General features: G+C 58.4%; 1 protein-coding gene across 1 annotated transcript in view; it reads right to left on the reverse strand.

The window, feature by feature from the left end:
• Positions 1 to 20,112, reverse strand: part of LOC111145539 (sidekick cell adhesion molecule 1) — a 509,203-nt gene that overhangs the window by 48,093 nt on the left and 440,998 nt on the right. Inside the window, 2 exon segments of the mRNA XM_022500452.1 lie at positions 14,081 to 14,182; positions 17,589 to 17,724. Of these exon segments, the coding sequence (XP_022356160.1) occupies positions 14,081 to 14,182; positions 17,589 to 17,724 (238 nt within the window).

Below are 20,112 nucleotides of genomic sequence, written 5' to 3' on the forward strand. Positions count from 1 at the left end.
GGGTCTGTAAACGAGTGCTCAGTTCAACATCGTACTATGATGTTTAAAAAAAGCCTATAACAGAATTCAAAGTGAGGTGATCGTGTTTTATAAATCTGTAATGAACACAAAAGACACGGATCACCCTTTTCTCAAGCGGAAGCCCCTGCTCGCCAGAAGCCTGCAGGGCCTTTTGAAGAGCGAGCTCTCATCTAGTCTGCAGCTGCTGGAATCATGGTGACCCAGCAGTGGGGTGTGACCATGGCGCTGAGGGCGGCGCGGGGTGCATGTGCAAGCCTTTTGTCTGGGTTCGCCTCACCCCCATAACCCCAGGAGGCGGGCTCTCATCGCTGCCTTTCCTGCACGGGAAGACTGAGAAGGGCCTGGCCCCGGGACTCGACTCACACCGCACTCGACGCCAGACAGCCCGGTGTCTAGCACAATGCGCGGGGGAGGGCGGGGGATTCAAGGCCACGTTTCTGGGTTCCTGGAGCAGCCACTGTGGCCCAGCCCCATCTCACTCAGCCCAAGCCCCTCACTTGAGCTCAAATGCCCGTCCTTCTTCCAATCCCTTCATTGCTGAGTGGGAACTAACACAACTCTCAGGAAGCTTAACAAGAAAAATCGGGAAGCAGGTCCCTAAAACTGTCTTCAAAAACAGTCAGTGTCATGGACTCCAGGCTATGAGGCTGCAGGTGGGAGGTCAAGGACAAAGCCCTAGATGGTGAGTTTAGGATCTGGGCTCAGCCTGTGGGACTTGGGACACGGTTCAATCTCTGAGCCTCAGTTTCTTTTGCCAAACAGGAGAAAAGACCAGACTGAACAGGTCTCAGAGGTGAAATGAAATAAGTTTTGAGAGGATGCAACTCGGCGGCCAGCAAGGAGGTGGAACTCTGTGAGGCGGCCTGAACACAGGATCTTGCTCCAAGCTCATTTGTTCAGCAGGTGTGGACAGTGTCCTGGGCCTGCTTTGGCTGTGTCCCCATGGGGACTGTCAGTAGTCACGTCACTGACATGTTTAAACGTCTGTCCCTCCTCTCAGTTCCTTTGTGGGCCAGGAGCAGCCCACATGTGTCCTTGACACTCTACCTTCGACAGCCTTGGATGCTGGCATCCTGATGGCTGGTGGTGGTGATGCTCCATGGTCCCGCCTCCTGCTACTCACACCCTCCCTTGTGTGATCCTCTCCTGAAAGCACGTGCTTCTGACCAGCAGAATGTGCCAGACATGGTAGGTGGTGGCCCCATGACTGGCTTCCAGGAGACTGTGCTTCCCCATGGCTAGCGCCCATCTGGCTGGCCCTCTGTCCTGCCCTTTCCCGCACCGAGGGAGCCAGCAGCCATGCAGGGAGACACCTCCTGCAGAGGCTTGCCATGGCAAGGAGCCCAGGGAGGCTTTTGTCCAATAGCCCACGAAACAGAGGCCTGCCAACACAAGTGGGCTTAGAAATGGCTCCTTCCCCAGTCCAGCCTTCAAATGAGACAGCCGCCCTGCGTGCCACCCTGGGCGAGACCTAAGGCAGAGGACACAGCTCGGTTGTGCCTGAACATCTGGCTCTCCCCCACGGTGGTGTAGCACATGCATGTGTTTTCAAGCAGCTGCCCAGGAAACATTTGTCACATAGCCTTTGATAACCAATCGATAACCAATACAGCCAACGAGCATAAGCTCCTCTAGGAAAGGCACCCAGCTGAGGCCCAGTCTCTGCACACTCTGGGCTCAGACAGATTGGCTTGAATTTAGTGTAGCCCCTATGCTAAATGCAGGATATCACGGTGTTCAAGCGATAACCCGATAACCCACCATTATGGCCATGTGTGTTCATAAGGAGCCTGGACCCACCTCTGGGCTTAGCACCAATGAGTGTGCAGAGAATGATGGTCTGGCCTTCAGACTGGTGGGTGTGTTGCAGGAATTATGGTAGTCTGGAGCAGTGTAGGGGGTTGGAGAGTTTCTGCCATGGGTGCTTCCCAGCAGGGACAGGAGGAGGTTGGGAGCCCTCTGGTAGCACAGTCCCTGCCAGGTCCCCCCCTCATTGGCAGGAGACATGGCAGTGAAAGCCACTCAAACAAGCCAGCCATAAGGCCTGCACCTGTTGTGGGGTTTTCCTCCTTGCCTGTAGGGCGAGTTTCCCACCAGAGCAAGACCCAGGCCCATAGGCCACGACTGGACTGGGACCGCTGGTGGTCTGTGCAGCGCAAACCATGGTCCTTGATTCACCAACCACGTCATATGCAGTTTGTATTTGCAAAACTCACAATACAGGGAGGATGTTTGCTCTCATTCCATACCTTAGAAAACGGAGCCTAAAGGGGCTTACGTTGTTTGTCCCAGAAGGGGCTGGATTTGCACTGGGGTCTGCGTAACTGGGAGGCTTGCTGATTGTCAAGGACAGGCGTCAGGGAGCTTCCCATGAAGGGCTGGGTAGTGTTTTAAATTTTGAGGGACGCATGTTCTCTGTCACAGTGACTCAACGCTGCCTTTGTTTGGCAAATTAATCACAGACAGTATGTAAATGAATGGGCATCTCAATAAAACTCCATTCACAAAATCAGGCACTGGATTTGGCCCATGGGCCTGATTTGTGGACCCTGCTCTGGGTCAGTAACGCAAGGATGTAGCACCTGGTGAGGTGAGGGTCCACGATCCGTGTGTCAGCTCATCTTTGAACACCCACAAGCCACAGGCGTACTTGGAGATGGCTGGGCTGAAGCTGGGGGGTGCCCCAGCTGTGAAGACCGGCTATGGGACCGCTGCGTGGATGCAGACAGCAGATGGCACCCGAAGGAGGGTGGGGGCCATGACAAAGGAGGAAGTGATGGTGCATTTGATGTTGGGGACTGCGAGTCAACAAATGGTGACCAGCTGACAGGCTGTGGGCATGAGGGCTGCAAGGTGTCAAGGCTGCCCCCCAAGGGTTGGCCTGGAATTTGGAGATGCATGGAGGCATTGCCACCGGAGCACATGGGGGAGAAAATTCAGGAATTGCGCGGGTCCAAAAGGCACCTAAGGGTGCAGGAATGAGGTAACCACCCCAGGAGAGCAGACAGACTGAGGGAGGGAATGGCGCCAGGGAGAGAGCAGAGGCAGAGCCCGGGAGCTGGGGGTCTTGCCACAGAGACGGGGCCCGGTGTTGGCCAGGGTCAAAGGAAGCAGCCCTGGACTTGGTAACAAGGAGTTCAGGGCTTGGCAGTTCCAAGGGCAGACGCGGCAGACCCATGGAGCTAGCCCGTCAGCTTCTGTCCATACTCCCAGCGTCCCCAGTCAGTGGTGAGACAACACACGAAAGGGAGGAGGTTCTCAAATTCAGGAAGAGCTTGGCCGGGAAGGAGAGACACAGGCGAGGCCAGGCTCTGGGGAGAGACCAGGGTCTGTATTGCCAGCAGCCCAGTGGCTGGATGTGGACGCCCTGTCCCCACGTGGCTGCTGACTCACACACATGGGAGTGATGCCTCTCTCGTCCCCAGGGACAACTGGTGTTGTTGGCCTGCCGTTCACGTGGGGCTCTGGAAGGAAGACCCCTTGGCCAGCACGGCTTGACCCTAGACAGCCTAACCCACTTACAAGGCCCAGGCCAGGCTTTTCTCTCCACCCAGAGTGTGCGCTGCTCAAGGGCAGGACCTGGGCTTCTCCCTCCAGGGGCCCCTCCAGCCACTGAGGGAGTGGGCGCTCAGTGGCGAGGTCTCCATCCACCCCCAGTATGGTGCTCAGAGGAGCGTCCTGAGAATCTGCCCAGCCCAGAACTTGGACTCCAGATGGCGTGATGTTTGGGATCCTTTCCAAATAAAGCATTAGGATTCGAATATTCTCCATAACCTTCCTACGCTGATGGAAATTAGGTTAATAGAAATGTCATTTATCTACTAACATTTCATCTGCTGGGGAAGGCAGTACTCTGCGCTGCGGAGCACATGGAGCAGGAGAGGGATGCCCAGAGCTGTGGGACCAGGAGATGCTCGCGGAGGCCGGAGATGCTGCTAGGCGGGAAGGGCCCCAGGGCCTGTTCTAGGAGCAAATTCTATATATCTCCCTATGAACAAGAGGGATCCACTGAGGGGTTGAAATCGGATTGGGGAAGAATCACTCATGCAGGGATATGGAAGCTGGGGTAGTCGTGGTGATTCTAGAACTTTCCATGGGTCTCTGCTATAGGGCATCAGCTCACACCTGTGCCCTTGGTCTGTGACACTCGCGGCACCCCAGCACTGACCAGACTGTGGGAGCTGCCCTCCTTTCCTCTCACCTCTCCCAGGCCATGTCTGACCGCACTGACGGCTTAATCCTGGGTGCACCCCTGCCTCAGGCCTCCCCTCACCCCCTCAGCACCCCATCCCCCATGTGCTTGCAAGGGCTTTAGAATCAACACAGCTGCCTGACTCTGTTACCTCATTCCCCACACAGCCTCAGGACAGGAGTTCCTGGAGTCAGGGATGCTGAAGACAGCCTGGAGGAGGCAGCAAAGGCCGGGGCCATCCCTAGGAGCTCTCTCTGGTCTGGGAGGGGACAGGCAATGTGCCCACTCCCTTATCAACATCTACTGAGCCAGCTGGGGTCAGGCCCAGCGACACTGGAGGCTGCCCCTCTGTGGGGACTGTCTAGTCTGATCTCTGAGGCAATGACTTGGGACTTTGTGCATCAAGGGAGCAAACAGTGTGCTGTGGCCCCCAAGGGCAAGAAGGAGCCCCAGGACCCCTGGCCACCTCCAGACTGGGTGACAGCCTCCGAGCACCCACGGCTCACCTGGGACCAGAGACAGCAATTGGCCTGGCCCACAGAAGGCTGTCACGTCCCAGTGGACACCCGCTACACCATTCATGATCGCTGGCCTGTAAGCCCTGTGTCTCCACCTACACACTGTATACACACTGCGTGGCCCACCACACGACAGGCGGGACCTGCTATGGAAGCTGTCTGTGGTTTTGATCCTGTCAGGACCCGCGTCCATTAATAATTACCTGGAGATCGCAGTGCGTGATGCCGGGGAGAGGCTGTGGCCAAAGTGCCCTTGACTCCTGGCCTTGCACCAGGCTCAGACCAGCAGAGCTACAGAGCCTTCTCTGGCCCTGACCGAGGCTGGAGCCTGGCCCTGCGTCGCTAGGGGGAGCTAAAACGGCGAGAAAAGTGGTGCCATTCCTCCCTCCTTCCAGCCAGCCGCAATTAAAAACTCCAGGACTTCCAAGAAAGGTAGAACCTGCAGTTCCTGGTAAGTTTCTTTTCTTTAAAAAAAGAGCCAACCAACCATCCCAAGATGCTCCCAGTCTTGTGAAGTGACACTCGGGCCCATTGTGACCCAAATGGCCCCTAAACCAACCAACGAGTAGAACAGTGCCTGATTCTTTTCCCTTTTCAGCAAAAGTTATTGGGGTCAAAGAGCAAAGGTCAAGGTGCTTTCCACTGGGTGCAGGAGAAAGTTCTGACTCCCGCTCTCGGAGGAAGAAACTGTCAAGTCCTTCCTTTCCCTGTGGGTAGAGTGAGGACAAGCTGCTGGGGGGTCAGGGCTCGCGGTGACGATGCTGCAGGGACTGAGTTCAGCAGGTGACCCTCAGGGCGGAGCCGAGTGCAGCTCCAGCAAGAGGCGTGGGGAAGAGGTGAGGGGGGTCCGGAGAGGGAGGGCGGGAGAGCGGGATGACTGCGGGGTGCACTTTTCTGTCCCTTCAGAACATAACACACATCCCGTCCAACCCCAGCAGAATTTGCCAAAATGGCTAGAAAGTTCCTAAAAACGGCTGAGAAGTTCTGGGAAACAAAAACCAGGACAGAGTGTTGTGAAACAGGAAGGATGGTGATAACGCAGCAGCGAGAGGGGCTGGTGGCATGAGCGCGAAGTGGCAAGAACCCCAGGCCACGCCCCGGAGCATCGGGGGGACCGGTTGGTCAGAGATAGAACTGGGGCAGAGGCTGCGAGAAGCAGCCACTGAGAAGCTCACGTCCGCCCAGTACCGAAACGCATTCCAGGTGCGCTCCAGAGATTCGGGAACCAGGGACCCATGACAATCTGGAGGACAAGCTGGGTATCTCCTGGGCTCTTGCACCAGAAGCAGACCCCGCAGAGCGAGAGGTTTGACCACAGGAAACTCCACGACAGACAACAAAACAGGGAAACTGCGGGCCCTAAGGGGGGTCAGATGTGATGTCCCTGATGCACACGGAGCTCTCACAAATCACCCCCAGGACACTAAGACCCCGCGAGACACGTCGCCATGTACGGTCGGGGCATTTAACAGCACGGTAGGGATGACAGGCCAGTGGCCAGAACACTAGTGAGATACACTGTCACCTAACAAGTGAGGCAAGAGCCCAGTGTGGAAGCAGAGAGGCCACAAGACCCCCATCCTGGTCCCCAGGGCACAGCACGTCAATGGGTTTCAGTTTCTCCAAGCAAGAAATGCTCATGTCCTTTGAGCCGGGGAGTCTGCTTCTAGCATTTTCTCCCAAGGACAGAATCAGAGAGGTTATAAAGGATTTGCAACAGTGCTCACAGAAGCTTGATTTATGTCAGCAAACCCCTGCGCCCTGTGTCTGTGCCAGTCCCTCTCTCCCAGATGAACAGCATGAGTAACCCCGGGGGCGGTTTGTGAAGGTTCTCCACCATCTGGACCCAGCCCCGCATCTGGTGACACCTGTCTCACCCGGGGAAGGCACCCCCTGGCTCTGACCCCCCATTCCTTATACAGCAGTGAGCCCCACTTGCCTGCTCCCCCAAACTGCTCCCATGGGGATATTCTGGTGGCCCTGATGCTTCTAGCCCCAGACGAGTCTCCAGATACAATCCCAGACTTGGCTTCCACCCACCACTGCCAGAGCCCAGTGCAAGGGGCAAGATCGGGAGAAGCCTCTGGAGGCCAGAAGGGGACATCTTCCCTCTCCCCTCTCCAGTGAAGTGCCCTGTGCTCCCTGTGGGGGTCATCCTCTGAACCAGCAGGACAGAGAGAACGGGCACATTCAAAGCGTCTGGGGGCTCGGCGGGTACAGAGGAGCCTCCTGGCCTCTTTCCTGAGTTGGAGCAGCTATGGGCTGCGCTCAGAGCCTCTGCAAACAGGCGGGCCCACATGGGTCACCTCATGCACGTTCACGGGAAGGTGCTGGAGGCGCTCATGGAGGAAAGCGGGCACAGAAGCCAGGCCGGCAAGCACAGGAGGCCTTCGGCGGCCGGCAGGCACCATGCTGTGGCCTCAGGACAGACAGACTGCAGGGGCCTGGCTGCCCTGACCCCATGGGTCTGGCATTTGGGGGTAAAGTCCCAGCCAGGTTTTGCCTGGGCTTAATGCCTGTGGGACCACAGGGATGGGGAGGTTGTGGCCAGCCTGGGAAGGCCAATGCTGGGCTTGTCACCGTTGAAGCAGTGGAAAAGGGGGAGCAAGGTGAGCCTCGAAGGTTTGGTTGAAAACCCCCACCGGGCGCCCCTTGGAGCTGCTGCCGATGGCCCCGCTCAGAGCAACCGCCACCCCCAGACACCATCTGGGCTTCTCTTTCCGTCGCTCACCCCCCAGCAGCCGGAGGGCCTTGGAGCGTGCCCTGCTTGGGCACAGGGGTCATCCCATTTCGTAGAACAGAAAACAGAGGCTGGAGGAGTAAATGCCCCAGGACTGGTCTCAGCCCACTGCCCCATAACGCCCGTCCTCCTGCTCTCCTGCCCCACACAGGGCAAAGGGGCTCCTGACGGCCAGAGGGGCTGCTCCAAGTTCGGCAGGGTTCTGACTTTGCTTTCGGGGCCCTGGCAGAGAAACACCTGTCCAAGGCCAGTGACAGCATGGTCAGGCCAGGAGGTGGCTGGACCTCTCTTGGAGCTTCTTTTGGCCATATGCAAAAGGGACTGATGGCTTCCCTGGTAGGAGTGCTGTGAAGCTGGACCTTGTGAGCCCATCCTGCCCGGAAGCCTCTGTGGATTGCCTATTCCCCTGCGTGGCAATCTCTGTGATGGCGGCTTTTCAGGGCAGAGAGTCAAAGGGTGAGACCGACCCTGTGTTTCCTCTCCTGGAGCAAGACGGCTACCCCACGAAGCCCCTGCACATGTGCCCCTCCCCTCCATGGCAGCCTGCCTTTCCCCAGGCGCCCATGGCTCTCCCAGCCGGTCACACCTGGGCCACGCATCGACCCCGACTCTGCGGGCTATGCAGCATGCCCCTCATCCTGGAGCCAGCCCGCAGCGTCTGGGTCCCCGGCCAGGCTCTAAACATCAGGTGTGTCCGGGCCAGCAGCTCAGGCCCAGGCCGAGCACTTGGCCTCTTTGGTCACTTCCTGGGCCAAAACTGCTCCTGGCCACCATCACCCTGTCTGGTCGGAGCTTTCTCAGGGTTGATACTGGCTTTCCTCTCCTCTGCCATGACCATCTCGGCTCTGTTGATGGGCTCATCTCTTGGGAGAGGGGGCGCATTCTGCCTTTAAACCTGGACTGAGGCTCAAAGGGGAAGCAGGGCTAGAGGTGGGCAGGGGCTGCTCACCCTGCCTCACCCCTGGAGTGAGGGTGGCACGACTGCTGTCCGTGCATCCCTGGGCCAGGCGCCAGGCCAAGGACCCGTCATTCTTCAGGCTCACTGAATCTTCGTTGTGACTTATGACAGAGGTGCCTGGGCCTGTCGCTTCAGGAAATCGAACCCCAATTCACAGGGCCTCTACAACACCCCTGTCTTCCCAAATAAGACCACTCGGTACGAACCCACCCACTCCAGGGGCCTTGGGCTGCACAGTAGAGTCGGGGGGCTGCAGGGTCCTGATGGGGCAGCTGGGATGGTGTCGATGGGGCGAGGGGTCCCTGTTCCGTGAGAATGGGGGCTGTTACCCCCTTCCCTGGCAGCAGGGGGTGTACGTGTGTGTATGTGTGTGTGTGTGTGTTTGTGTGTGGTCTCTGCTTCTACAGCCCCCACCATCAGAGCAGGAAACAGGTGCTCTGCCTTCAGTGGTCCCCACAAAGCATTCAGGGTGCGATCGATCAATTTTTGACCAAAACAGAACAAGGCTCAGAACAGAAAGCCCTGGGCTTGTTTTGGGGCCAGTCAGGTCTGCTGTGTTGTTTTGTCAGAAGCCCTTAGGTTTCTGGGGTCCCCAGATGCCTGTCCTTCTTGAATGGGCAGGGGTGATGGGGCAAACAGGAGCTGGGGCCTCTGAAGCCTCTGTTAGGGCACTTCCTGTGTGTCCCTGGCCCTGGGGATCCCCACCCCCACATGGCACTGCCTGCTGTCATTTGTCTCCGGTGTCCATGCTCCCGAGCAGGGTTGCCGGCTTCCCTCCTTCCTGTCTAATTTGGTCTTGTCCCTCCCCCCACTCCTTCCCCACAGCACTGCAGGCAAACCATGGAGTCCTAAGGACAGTGGGGTGGGTAGGAGGGGCTCTCTGCTCTGTGGAGCACTGAGCACAGACAGACCACAGACGGCGAGCGCAGAAAGCCGTGTGTGCAATGTGTTCCGGAAGAGAGGCGGGAACCCCAGCTCTGCCTGGAGAGAGGGAGGAGACGGCTACTTCCCGGAGGCATGGCCCCAAAGCGGGGCTGGAGGAAGCCTGCAGGTCCTCCCAGGACCGGGAGCAAGAGCAGGGACTCTAGACGACATAGCCGGTGTCTGTTCCAGGGGAGAGTGGCCTGGGAGGCCTGGAAACACAGGCAGCCGCTGATGTCATTGTCCCAGGGCAAGAGGGCAGCCTTCGCCAGAAAGTGGGGGCCCATCCTTGAGTAGCATATGTCTTGAAGGCCAGGATGTGGGCTCCTTTTTCTAGCCCTGTAGTACCCGGGACCCCGAGAACACAGAGATGGGCTTGGAGATCTCAGTGGGGACAACTGGCACAGCAGTTATGTACCATGGCACCCCACACACGGTCTCTCACCCCTCTCTGAAGCAGCTCTGGCCACTGGCACTCTGCCATCCCTGCATGTGGACTGTGGCAGGGAGCACCCATTCCCCTGGGGATCCTTCCTCCTATCTGGCCCAGGGACCCAGGTAGAGATGACATCATCACCTGGCTTTGGGGACCTCAGGCCGCTGGCCACTGCATCTGGTCTGCAGATGGGCATATCACTAAAGGCCGGCTCTTGGGACTGAGTGGGTTTCCTCTGCAGACATCACTGAAGGGAAGCTGCCTTCTTACTGCTGCAGCAGGGCCACTGTAACAAGGAGCCTCCCCAAGATAGGAGCAAACTGACAGGACAGTGGAGCCAAGACGGGCCATCAAACCAGCCTGTTAGGGTGCTGGATCCAGCCATGCCCGAAGCCGGACCTTCAGCTTTTCTGTTACATGGGTTAATATATGATTCTTTCAGCCTAAGCCTGTTTGGGCTGGGCTTTTATTTCTGGCAAACTGGAGTCTCTACTGATGTATTATTTTTACCCATTTGCGATGCCTGGACTCAGAAATCAATCTCCATGAGAAATTTCCTAAAAATTACCTTGTCTCCATGAGGTGAAACAGACTACAATCCTGTATGTTTGGGCTAGACCCAGAGACCCCCTACTCTAAACACCTTGCTCGGCAGATGAGGCCAAGAGAGTTAAGTAATTCACCCAGACTCTCAACCATTCATTCACAAATACTGACCCACCCCGTGTGGTCATGTTCTCCACATTCATCCTGTAGGAAGGACAGACGAGTTAGGGACAGAGTCGGCATGAGGCTCCGAGTGTTCTTAGTCCTAGCTCACAGTGCTCCTCTCTACACCGTGATTCCTCAAGTCTGGGGCCCAGAGGGTTCAAGTGACTTGCCCGTGGTCACACAGCCAGTAATTGGCAGAGCTGCCTACAAAGGGTGGACTTTATTCCAGAGCAGCCAATGCACACTGAGAAGCCTGCTTCCCTGTTTTTTCTATCCAAACACCAAAGACTCCCTGATTTCATCTGCCAGGGCCGTGGCCCTGGTCCTCCCTCACTCTTGCATCTCAAGGCCTAGAGTCCTGGTCAGTTCCTATTTGCATCTGACATGGGCAGGCAGGTCTTGCCCTTCCTCCCCTGGGGTGCACAGCACACCCTCTCCTGGTGTCCGCCAGGCCACTCTGCCTCTGTGCTCCGTGTCCTCAGCTGGTCTCTCTGGAAGGCTGTCACCCACATTACGGTGGAAGGAGTGAGCATACAATTTCCTTCCGTATCCTGCACCTCCCTCCCTGCCCCATCCAAGTTTGTGCGGGGAGGGAGTAGAACTGCAGGGACATGTGCATGCGTTCTTCCTGTGTGGTGCTTACAAGAACCCCCTTGCACAAAGCCTAGCCCATAGCACTCAGCAGCCTCTCTGGTCCCTGCCCCCGCCGCCTGCCTGCCTCCCTCCCCAGAGTGTGCTCCTGCACCCTGGCCAGCTGACCCCTTTCCCTGCCCAGGTGCTGTAGGAGGCATCAATGGTACATGTGTGTACCTGTGTGAGCAAGGGTACTGGGGTCACAGCAGTCACAGGGCAGATACCACTGTCACGTGTCTCCTTGCTTCAGGAGGAGGCATCTCCGATTAGCTCCATCCCCCTACTTACTGCCACCTGCTGAGACATGAAGCCCACCCACTTTATCTCAGCCCATCTGGGTGCTTCCCAGTGCCCAGGATTCCTATAGCTGCTCTCCTGCCTCGTCCTCATGGGAGTCTGGGGACCTCTATTTGCAAGGCAGCAAAGGCATTCAGGTCCCCTTTGGTCCTAAGCTCAGGATGGGGAGCACTGTGAGAGGAGTGGTCCTGGTCCCATGGGGAAGGAAGACAGGATCGTCCCATCTGATAATGAAGGCAGAGGTGTTCACACTGCAACTGAGACTCAGGGCACAAAAGGGGAATGCTGGACCTGTGCCGGGGGTAGGTGGGTCAGAGAGAGCTTTCTGGAGAAGCAGCCCCTGGAGTCAGGTCCTGGGTGGGGGTTGGGGGAAGAGGGAGGGTGAGGAGGCTGAGCGGTGCTTCGCGCACAGAGCCCTGAAGAGCACTTCTCAGCACCTCCGGTGAGTGCCTTCAGCAGCACAGCTGGCTCATCAGAGCGTGCGTGTGGGGTCAGATGGCCCTGGAACCCGGGCTCACCAGGTAGGGCCCCCCGTTTTCCATCTGGGGGCAATGGGGTCCAGGAGGCTGACACCAAGATGTGGGGAGACAGCACGGGGAGCAGGTGGGTGCTGGGAGGACGGGTACCGGGAGGACAGGTGCCCTAGGGAAGGGCTGGAGTGGGGGCCCCTCCAGGAGAGTGGAGGAAGGTGAGAGGCCCCGGGGAGCAGGAGGAGCCCCCACCCCGCCACCTCCGTGGCTCCCCCTGCCTGCCTGCCATGGCGTTAGCTCAGCGCTGCTGGATAATACTGTAGAGGCTGTCCTGACAGCACCTGGATGGTGGGGACCAGCCAGGTGTCCCCCTGCAGAGGGGAAGAGACGAAATCTGAGTGTGCACATGGCGAAACGTTCCCCAGGCATGAGACTAGGTGCTGCCACATTGGGTGAAAGCAGCCCGCTCGTGGGCACAGATGCTATGAGACATTCCGCACAGATTCCTAGACAGGAACCTCCAGGCCACTGACTGGACAGGGGAGGAGGGACAGCTGGATGGCAGGGGCTTCTCTCCGGGAAGTGGGGCTCTGTCTCCGGAGGGGTGACGGCTGCGCCACAACCGTGCACAGGGTGTGCACTCCAGGCTGCACCCTCCGCTTCAGGGTTGGGGGGACGGCTGACTTCATGCTGCTCGCGGTTTGCCCTGATGCTTGCTAACCCGCCAGCGTGGAGCTGAGCCCGGAGGAGATCACAGAGCAGAGCACGGAGCAGAGCATAGAGGAGAGCGTGGAGCACGGCATGGAGCATGGCATGGAGCATGGCTCAGAGCACAGAGGAGAGCACAGAGTGGAGGATGGCATGGAGCACGGAGGAGAGCAGAAGATGGAGTGGAGCATGGCATGGGGCACGGAGCAGGACTTCAGGCCCATGGCGACCTGGCCGGTGCACACGGCCCCCCCATGCCTGTCTCCCTCCCTGGCTCTAGTCTTCTCCTCCGAGTGTCCATCTGGGCGCCTGTGACTCAGGCTCTGCCTCCAGTGCCCCAGGCCCCCGATGCAGGCCGCCAACGGGCTGCTGGGCGCTGCGGTTCCAGCTGGCCAGCAGACCCCTGTGCTGACCAGCATGGGCCCAGGTGCCAGAGAGGGCTGGAGTGCCCGCCTTCTAGATGGCACTGGCCACGTCCTGTCCCCTCCCTGCCTGTGCTCCTCCCTGGCCTCAGCCGGGGGAGGGAGGCTCCTCTGAGGGGAGGCACATCTGCCCAGAACACTGGCTGCCCAGCCCCCACCTCGCCACCCCATTTAACCCCTGGGGGCAGACGTACAGAGCCACCAGCACAGCCCACGCTCCGGCATCACTTGGTGCAAATGTTGCTTGACCGTTCCAGAAAAGTCCTGCTCAGTTAGTCCCCCAGTGCTGTTGTTCGGTTTCTAACAGTAACCTCTCCAAATGTTGAAAGGTCACCTGACAGGTTTCTGCGGGCTGGCCCAGCGCCCAACCACCGTCTCCTGCAAGCCTGGGGCTCTGACCTCAGAGGGAATTCCTGTGGTTCCTGGCCTGAAGCACGATGCTCTCACCACCCCAGCTGACCTGAGCAGGAGCCCCGACAGAGGAGGGGAGAGCGGGCAGTGCCCTTGGGTCAGACGGGAGCCCAGTCTGCTCTCAACATGACATGACATCTCTCTGAAGCCTCCACACAAGGGACAGCCCTGGAAACAAACTCAGGGGCCGCGTCTTATCTAACAGGGGTACAAACAATGATCCGTGTGATTTTCCCAGACAGGAGACCGGGCGGTTACTGGGGGGTCAGGCCGATGTGTGCCAAGCCGACACTGGGGGCCCCACTAGGAACTGTGGGACACTGAGCACAAATGTCCCGGCAGAGGCCAAGGTCCCCACGCAACCGGATTCCCGTGGAGGCAACAGCCTCCCCGCGGAGCACATGCTGGGAAGCACAAGGAGGGCTCTGGAGGTAAAATCAATCCCTGAGTCTGAAAGCAAGACTGCACGGGTCTCTCCAGCCACCAGGTCAGCCCAGCCCTCGGCAGATCCATCTTTCCCAGGAGAGAACCTGGAACCTCCTGGAGGCACAGGTGGCACCAGGCTCCTCGACGTGGGCACCCTGCCGGCCCCTGAGGGCGCCATGCCATGCCTCCCGGAGGGCAGTGGTGCCCGGAGCTTACCAGCCTCGCCGACGAACACCTCCACGGGCGCGCTGGCTGGGCTCTCGCCGATGATGTTGTAGGCTGTCAGAATGACCTCGTAGCGCCGGTACCTCTTCAAACCTACAGGTGGAAGGGGACGGGTCAGTTGGCCTGGGACCACCTCTCTGCCTTGGAGCAACACCACAGGGCCACGGGGCAGAGTGGGGGCATCCCCCGAGGGTCTGTGGAGTGGCCTCCTTCTCCTTCCCTGGCCCAGATGAGCAGCTACTGTGCGCGGCCGCAGGCCTCCTACCAGAGGGAAGAGTAGAGGCGGCAGGATGTGATGTAGGCCAGTCTGTGGCCCAGAATCTCTCCGTAAGAATGGACAAGGAAGACCCTGGTGTTTAAGGAGGAAATGCACTGGCAACACAAAGCCCTCTGAGTTTTTAACCACCACGTCCCGGGAAGACAAGGGCACGTGAAACCACACATAGAGTGTTCCACAGGCTGAGCCGAGCGACAGGGCGGAAGTAGCTGACCTGTCAACGAGAACACTCTGGAAGGTTCTCCTGCTAGTTAATACCGCTTCATCGTTGCTGGGCTTTCCTGAGGCCCTATGTGCGGGTCTGACCCCTGGGTGAATGGTGACTTAGCTCGGGCTTCAGATCTCCCCTCTTGGGGTCCGCAGAGGTTCAGTGAATCAGAACACCAGGTTCCTGCCCCTGCCGGCTTCAGGGCCCTGCAGGGACCCGCCCTTTCCTGCTCTCAGCCTGGCTGTGGCTGTGCTGCCTTCTGTGGCTCATGCACCGGCCTGGCTGTTTGCCCCACCCCCATGCCTGGGGACCATGTGTCTCCTCAGCATCAATGGCGACAAGCCAGGGTGGACATGGGCACGGTCACAGTCGGGGCCCCTCTCCTTCATAACCTGGACCCGGACTGCAAAGCCTGGAGGTCCAGCCTGGGAAGCCTTGTCTCTGGGACCTGGGCTGCACCGAACTCCCTAAGCTGCTCCTCAGCCGGGTGTCATGGGAGATGAGGCGCTGGGTGGAGGGGTGGTGGCTGGGTAGGGATGCGGGGCAGACCGCAGACCGTAGAGCCGTTTTTGGGGGAGCAGAGTGGAGGAGAAAATGGCATGCCTGAGTCTCCCCGCCCCGACTCCCACCCCGGCCATGAGGGCGGGGCCAGCTGCCCAGGCACTGCCTGCGATGCGGTGGGGTGGTGCTCCCACACTTTAGGGCCTTGGGAAGGGCCGGCCCCTCCTCCTCCCCGCTCATTTATCCACGTGCCAGTCCAGGGAAGCTCCCGGCACAGGGGGGAGTCACACTGTGGGGCCCCTTCGCCCTGTCTCTGGACCATGGAACCCTGTGAGGGCCAGGAGCGTGAGAGCAAGCAAGGTGGCAGCCAGAGGAAGGGGTGATGAACGGGCAGCTGAACCGGGTGAGTGCACACAGGGGGGCACCACTCAGTCTTGAAGACATGGGGCGTCCCAACTGTGCCCCAGCAGGGCTGAAGCTGGAAGAGGAAGAAGCCAGACAGCAGGGCAAGCACTGCTGCAGTCCTGGACTCCGACACAGAGACAGAAAGGACAGGGGGGGCGCCGGGGGCCAGGCGGGGGGGGGGTGGGTGTTTCATGGGGTCGGAGGCTCGGTCCAGGGAGAGAGATAGGCCCTGGAGGCGGGCGGGGATGGCTGCACAGCAGTGTGAACATGCTTATGCTCCTGAACTGCACGTTCAGAAACGGTTACAATGGTACATTTTGCACATATTTTACTGCAATTAAATAAAGAGTAAAAGGAAAAGGTCAAAGGGAAGCAGAAAGGAGCTCTGGCTCCCTCTGACTCCCCCAGACTCGAAGACCAGCTGTCAAATGCCTTCCCAGTTTCTGCTTCTGGAAGTGTCCTTTCCCGTCTCCCCGATGGTTTTGGTGTGTTGAGAAGCAGCACTGGAGAGGGGGAATTCCAGAAACTAGAGGCATCAATTCCGGCTGCTTCTCACTTGGTCCACTGAGAGGCCAATTGGCACTGGCCCCGGCCTGCCCCGCGGTCACGGCGCCTCCTGCTGAAGGCGGCGTGCACTTACGTGTTAATTCATACGTCGTTAATGTGGAGCTGCTGTTCACGGTCTTGAAGCTGCTTTGGGCTATTAGGGGTAAGCAAAGCAGAAAGGCAGTTAGCAGGCAGGGAACAGTTACTGCAAATGATGTCTGCAGACACGGCGGGCGGGCTGGCGCTGCGCTCGGAAGCCGCTGCCCGTCCACCCTGCCGCCTCCACACTCCCCGTTAGCAACCTGGGGGTCCCCGCCTGGCTTCCTGAGACAGCCAGGGCACCTGGCCCACGACAGGGATCAGATGAGTCTCCGGCATGACAGTGCAAACACCACTCGAGGAGCCAGGAAATGGGTTTCTCCCAGGGCGGCAACTTTTCCAGACACCCTGAGGCAGGCATGGTTGTCTCCACTCAGGTGAGAGCCCTGCTTGGACGGGGACGAGCAAGCCACAGACTGCGAGCACCTGCGCAGGCAAATGGACCCAACCGCATCCTGTGGTTTTGATTTTGCTACAAAGCCCAGGAAGATATTATCTGGCCACCGGCAAGGGATGCCTGTGGGGCGGGGATGTGGCAGTGTGACCAAGATCACGGGAGGCAAATGAGCCACTGGTTCCGGTCAGCACACTTCTGGGATCAGCCAGGCACAGCCGCTGCCTGTCTGCTGCCCCATGACCCTGGCAGGCCCAAGGCACAGCCTGCGCTGTGGTGGGAGGTGGACAGAGCAGGGATGCAGTCCCGGAGTCGCACATTCTGATGTGACACAAGGATGTCACACGGCAAGAAGAATCTTCTGTGACACTGTTTGGGGGATGCCCTCTGACCCCTTTCTGAGACAGGAAGATGCCCTTTCCAGAAGTTCTAGAAGCTGCCTCAACTGCTGTTGGATCCAAGCCAGGGGAACAGGTGGATTGGCTCAGGATGAGAGGGCTGTGCACACCATGAGGCTGGGGGGCCCCCTGAATGGACCTCATCAGAGCAGTAGAATATGACTGGCCTCTGTAGGCCCCAGATGGGGCAGTGACATGGTGTCCTGGGAGGGCCTTCCCTCCCTAACATACCTCACCAGCCTCACACGGGCAGGTGCTCCTGGCTGGCCCACTGGAAGGCCCCATCCAGGAGCCCCTTGGCTCTTCCCACCTCCTAAGCATTTACCTTTGCGAGGCCCTTGTGAGTCGTACCTGTCCTTGTGTCCTCGGTGAAATCTTTTCCCTGACAACCTACCTCAAACGGCTCCTCCCCCGGGAAGTCTCCCCTGATCTCCACACTGGGAGTAAGCCCCCAAAGCCCAGGGGCTCTCCGTGGGCCAACCCTCTCTGTGCACACCTGGGCAGCCACAGACCTGTCCACCCCAGTGGCCATGCCCCCTGGAGGAGAGCTGCATCTCCCCTGGCCTTCCAGGGCATTTCCCACCATGCCTTGCATAGAGCTAACATGCACAAGGGTCCCTCTCCTGGGTGCATGGTGTGGCACCTGTGCTGGGATGGGGTAGGCGTCTCACCTGCAAGCTCGGCCCGTAAAGCCGAAGGGGTTTTGAGCGTCTTGGACACGGTGGCTGAGGATGCCTCGGACTCCAGCTCCCGGTAGTAGATCCGGTAACCCTGAAGAAGGCCGTTCAGGCTCTCATCCCTTGGAGGCTGCAAATATAGCACGACCAGCGTCCTGGTAGGGCCTAGCAACCCCGCTTCCAGCTGAGTCAGCCAGCCGCGCTGGAGAAGTCTCTAAGTCAAACAGGTTGTCCTCGGTTGTTTGTGCACAAAAAGGCAGGTGCCACACTCATGAAGAAGGGCACAGGGGACCCCCAGGTAGAGGATCGGGCTCTGAGAGCCCGGGTCTCCTGGTGCCGGGACATGGGCACTGAGCATCTTACCCCATGTGCCGTCCATACTTGTAGGAGCCCCAGGCTAAGGCAGGGGACTCCATCCCAGGTCGCAGGTGGGCGGAGACGCTGCCCGTTGCCTGGTGAAGCCAGAACTCTGAGGAGTTATGCATGTGGGCTGGTTCTGCGTCACCCACCAGCTGGCCCCATCCTCTCCGTGACGGCCACCCAGGCTCGTGGCAGATTCACAGGGGGGGCCCAGTGACTGCTCCGCATGCCAGGTCACCCCCACTCTTGCACGGACTCAGACCTAAGCCAGAACCCCCGCGGTCCCTCCCATGACAGCTGGTGTACAAAGGGCCTGCGGTAGGGTAGGTAGGGTAGGTGCTCATTCAATGTTTGGACACCCTGTGGACTGTGAATAGCGGGAGACGGGCCCCGAGGCTCAGAATTTAACCCACACCGGGTTGCGCACCAATGTGCACGGAGGTGTCCAGCCCACATTCTCCCTCCCATCAGTTCCTATTGATTAACGAATCTTGGGAGGGCTGCAGTAGCCAGAGAGCTGGCCTGGGGGCCCCGGGGCTCTGGGTCCCGTGTGTCCTCTGGAACACTCAGCAAATAAGGACAAGAACCATCCAAGCTGTGACCAGACAGATGGGCAAAGGGCACGCCCAGGACCCCTGGCTACAGCAGAGTCGTGAAGCCTGTCCAGGGGTAGGGATGGACGTCGAATTCCCCATGACACCAACATGGCTGCTGTGTATGGGGGTGTCACCAGCACCTTCGTAAACGCTGTCCTTGTTCCACAGTAGAGGCCACAGCTTTGTTGTAGGAAAACCCCTTGGCGGTGGGTTCAGCTGTGCCCTCCATGAAGATACTCAGGTGTCCTACCCCTGGTATGTGTGGCGGCCACCTTACATGGACACAGGGTTTTCAGACCTTGCAGTTATGAGGAGGTCACACTGCAGTAGGGAGGGCTCTCATCCAATGACTGGTTGCTTTTTTGGAGGGTAATTTGGTTTTACTTATCAAGGTTTTCAATGCACTTTCCTTTTAATCCAGTAACTACATGTCTAGAAATCGTCCCACCATAAATGTTTGCATATAGAATCCTGAGTCCTGCAAATACAAGCTAAACCTCCCAACCCCCGCCAAACCCCAAAACAAAGTATCTACGGGTCTTTTCAATGACACCCAAAGACAACAGGACTACCTCCAAGCCTGAAGGTCACGAACAGCACAGCTGCTTGCAAATGTAATGGCAAAATTTGGACGGATGAACACGAGCAAGGTATCATAATCGCTAATTCACACGGGGAGCCTGTGTTCCACATTATCAGTTGCTGAACATGAAGACAGAGCATATTTGGAGAAGCAATTTAGGGTCTAGCCATCATTTGACAAATACCGAGGCAATGAGAAGATCCGAAGTTCCTTGGGAGAGCCCCTTGGGCACAGCCCTGGGAGAGCTTCATGGGAGCTGGAAGCAGAGATGGGCAACGTGCTGCAATACTGTGACTTAGGAGAAGAGTATCTATTTTGTCATTCAGATGAGCCAAATATGTTCCTCATACACGTGTCTTTGTCCAGAGTGACAAAGCTGTCACTTGTTATGTGAATGAGAATATGGGCTGGTCACCAGGAAAACCAACCTTGTGATCAGAGGGTTGGGACTTTCAGTCCCATCCCTGACTTCTGGGGACAGGAGAGGGGCTGGAGTTTCAATCAATGGCCAGTGGTCGGTGCTTTCATCAGTCAAGCCTGTGCAATGAAGCATCCAGGACAGCCCTAGAGGATGGGGTTCGGAGAGCTCCCAAGTCCGTGAACACGCAGAGATCCGGGGTGGAGGGCATGGAAGCTCTGTGCCCCTCCCCCAGACCCTGTCTGGTGCATATCTTCCATCTGGAAGAGGCAACAGGCAGCAAACACCCCACGCAGGGTGTGTGTGTCCACGCACATTCTGGGGCTGGAGGATGGAGGGGAAGGGCCGAGGCCATAGATCCTGGGCTCACGGACACTTCTGATGAAGGAGAAGAGGGTGCTTTCGAGGCACAAGGAGAAGAGGCCACATCTGCATCCGACAGGCACAGCTGCTACCTGTGACACAGTGGGACACACCCCGATGCTGCTCTCTGGGCGGGGCACGGGTGGCCATATAGCCTGGGGGTGGCCTCGTGAAGTCTGTGGTAGGTCCTGGGCACAG

This window comes from Enhydra lutris, unplaced genomic scaffold (genome assembly GCF_002288905.1).
Source record: "Enhydra lutris kenyoni isolate GAN:26980312 unplaced genomic scaffold, ASM228890v2 scaffoldscaffold13, whole genome shotgun sequence".
Taxonomy (NCBI): domain Eukaryota; kingdom Metazoa; phylum Chordata; class Mammalia; order Carnivora; family Mustelidae; genus Enhydra; species Enhydra lutris.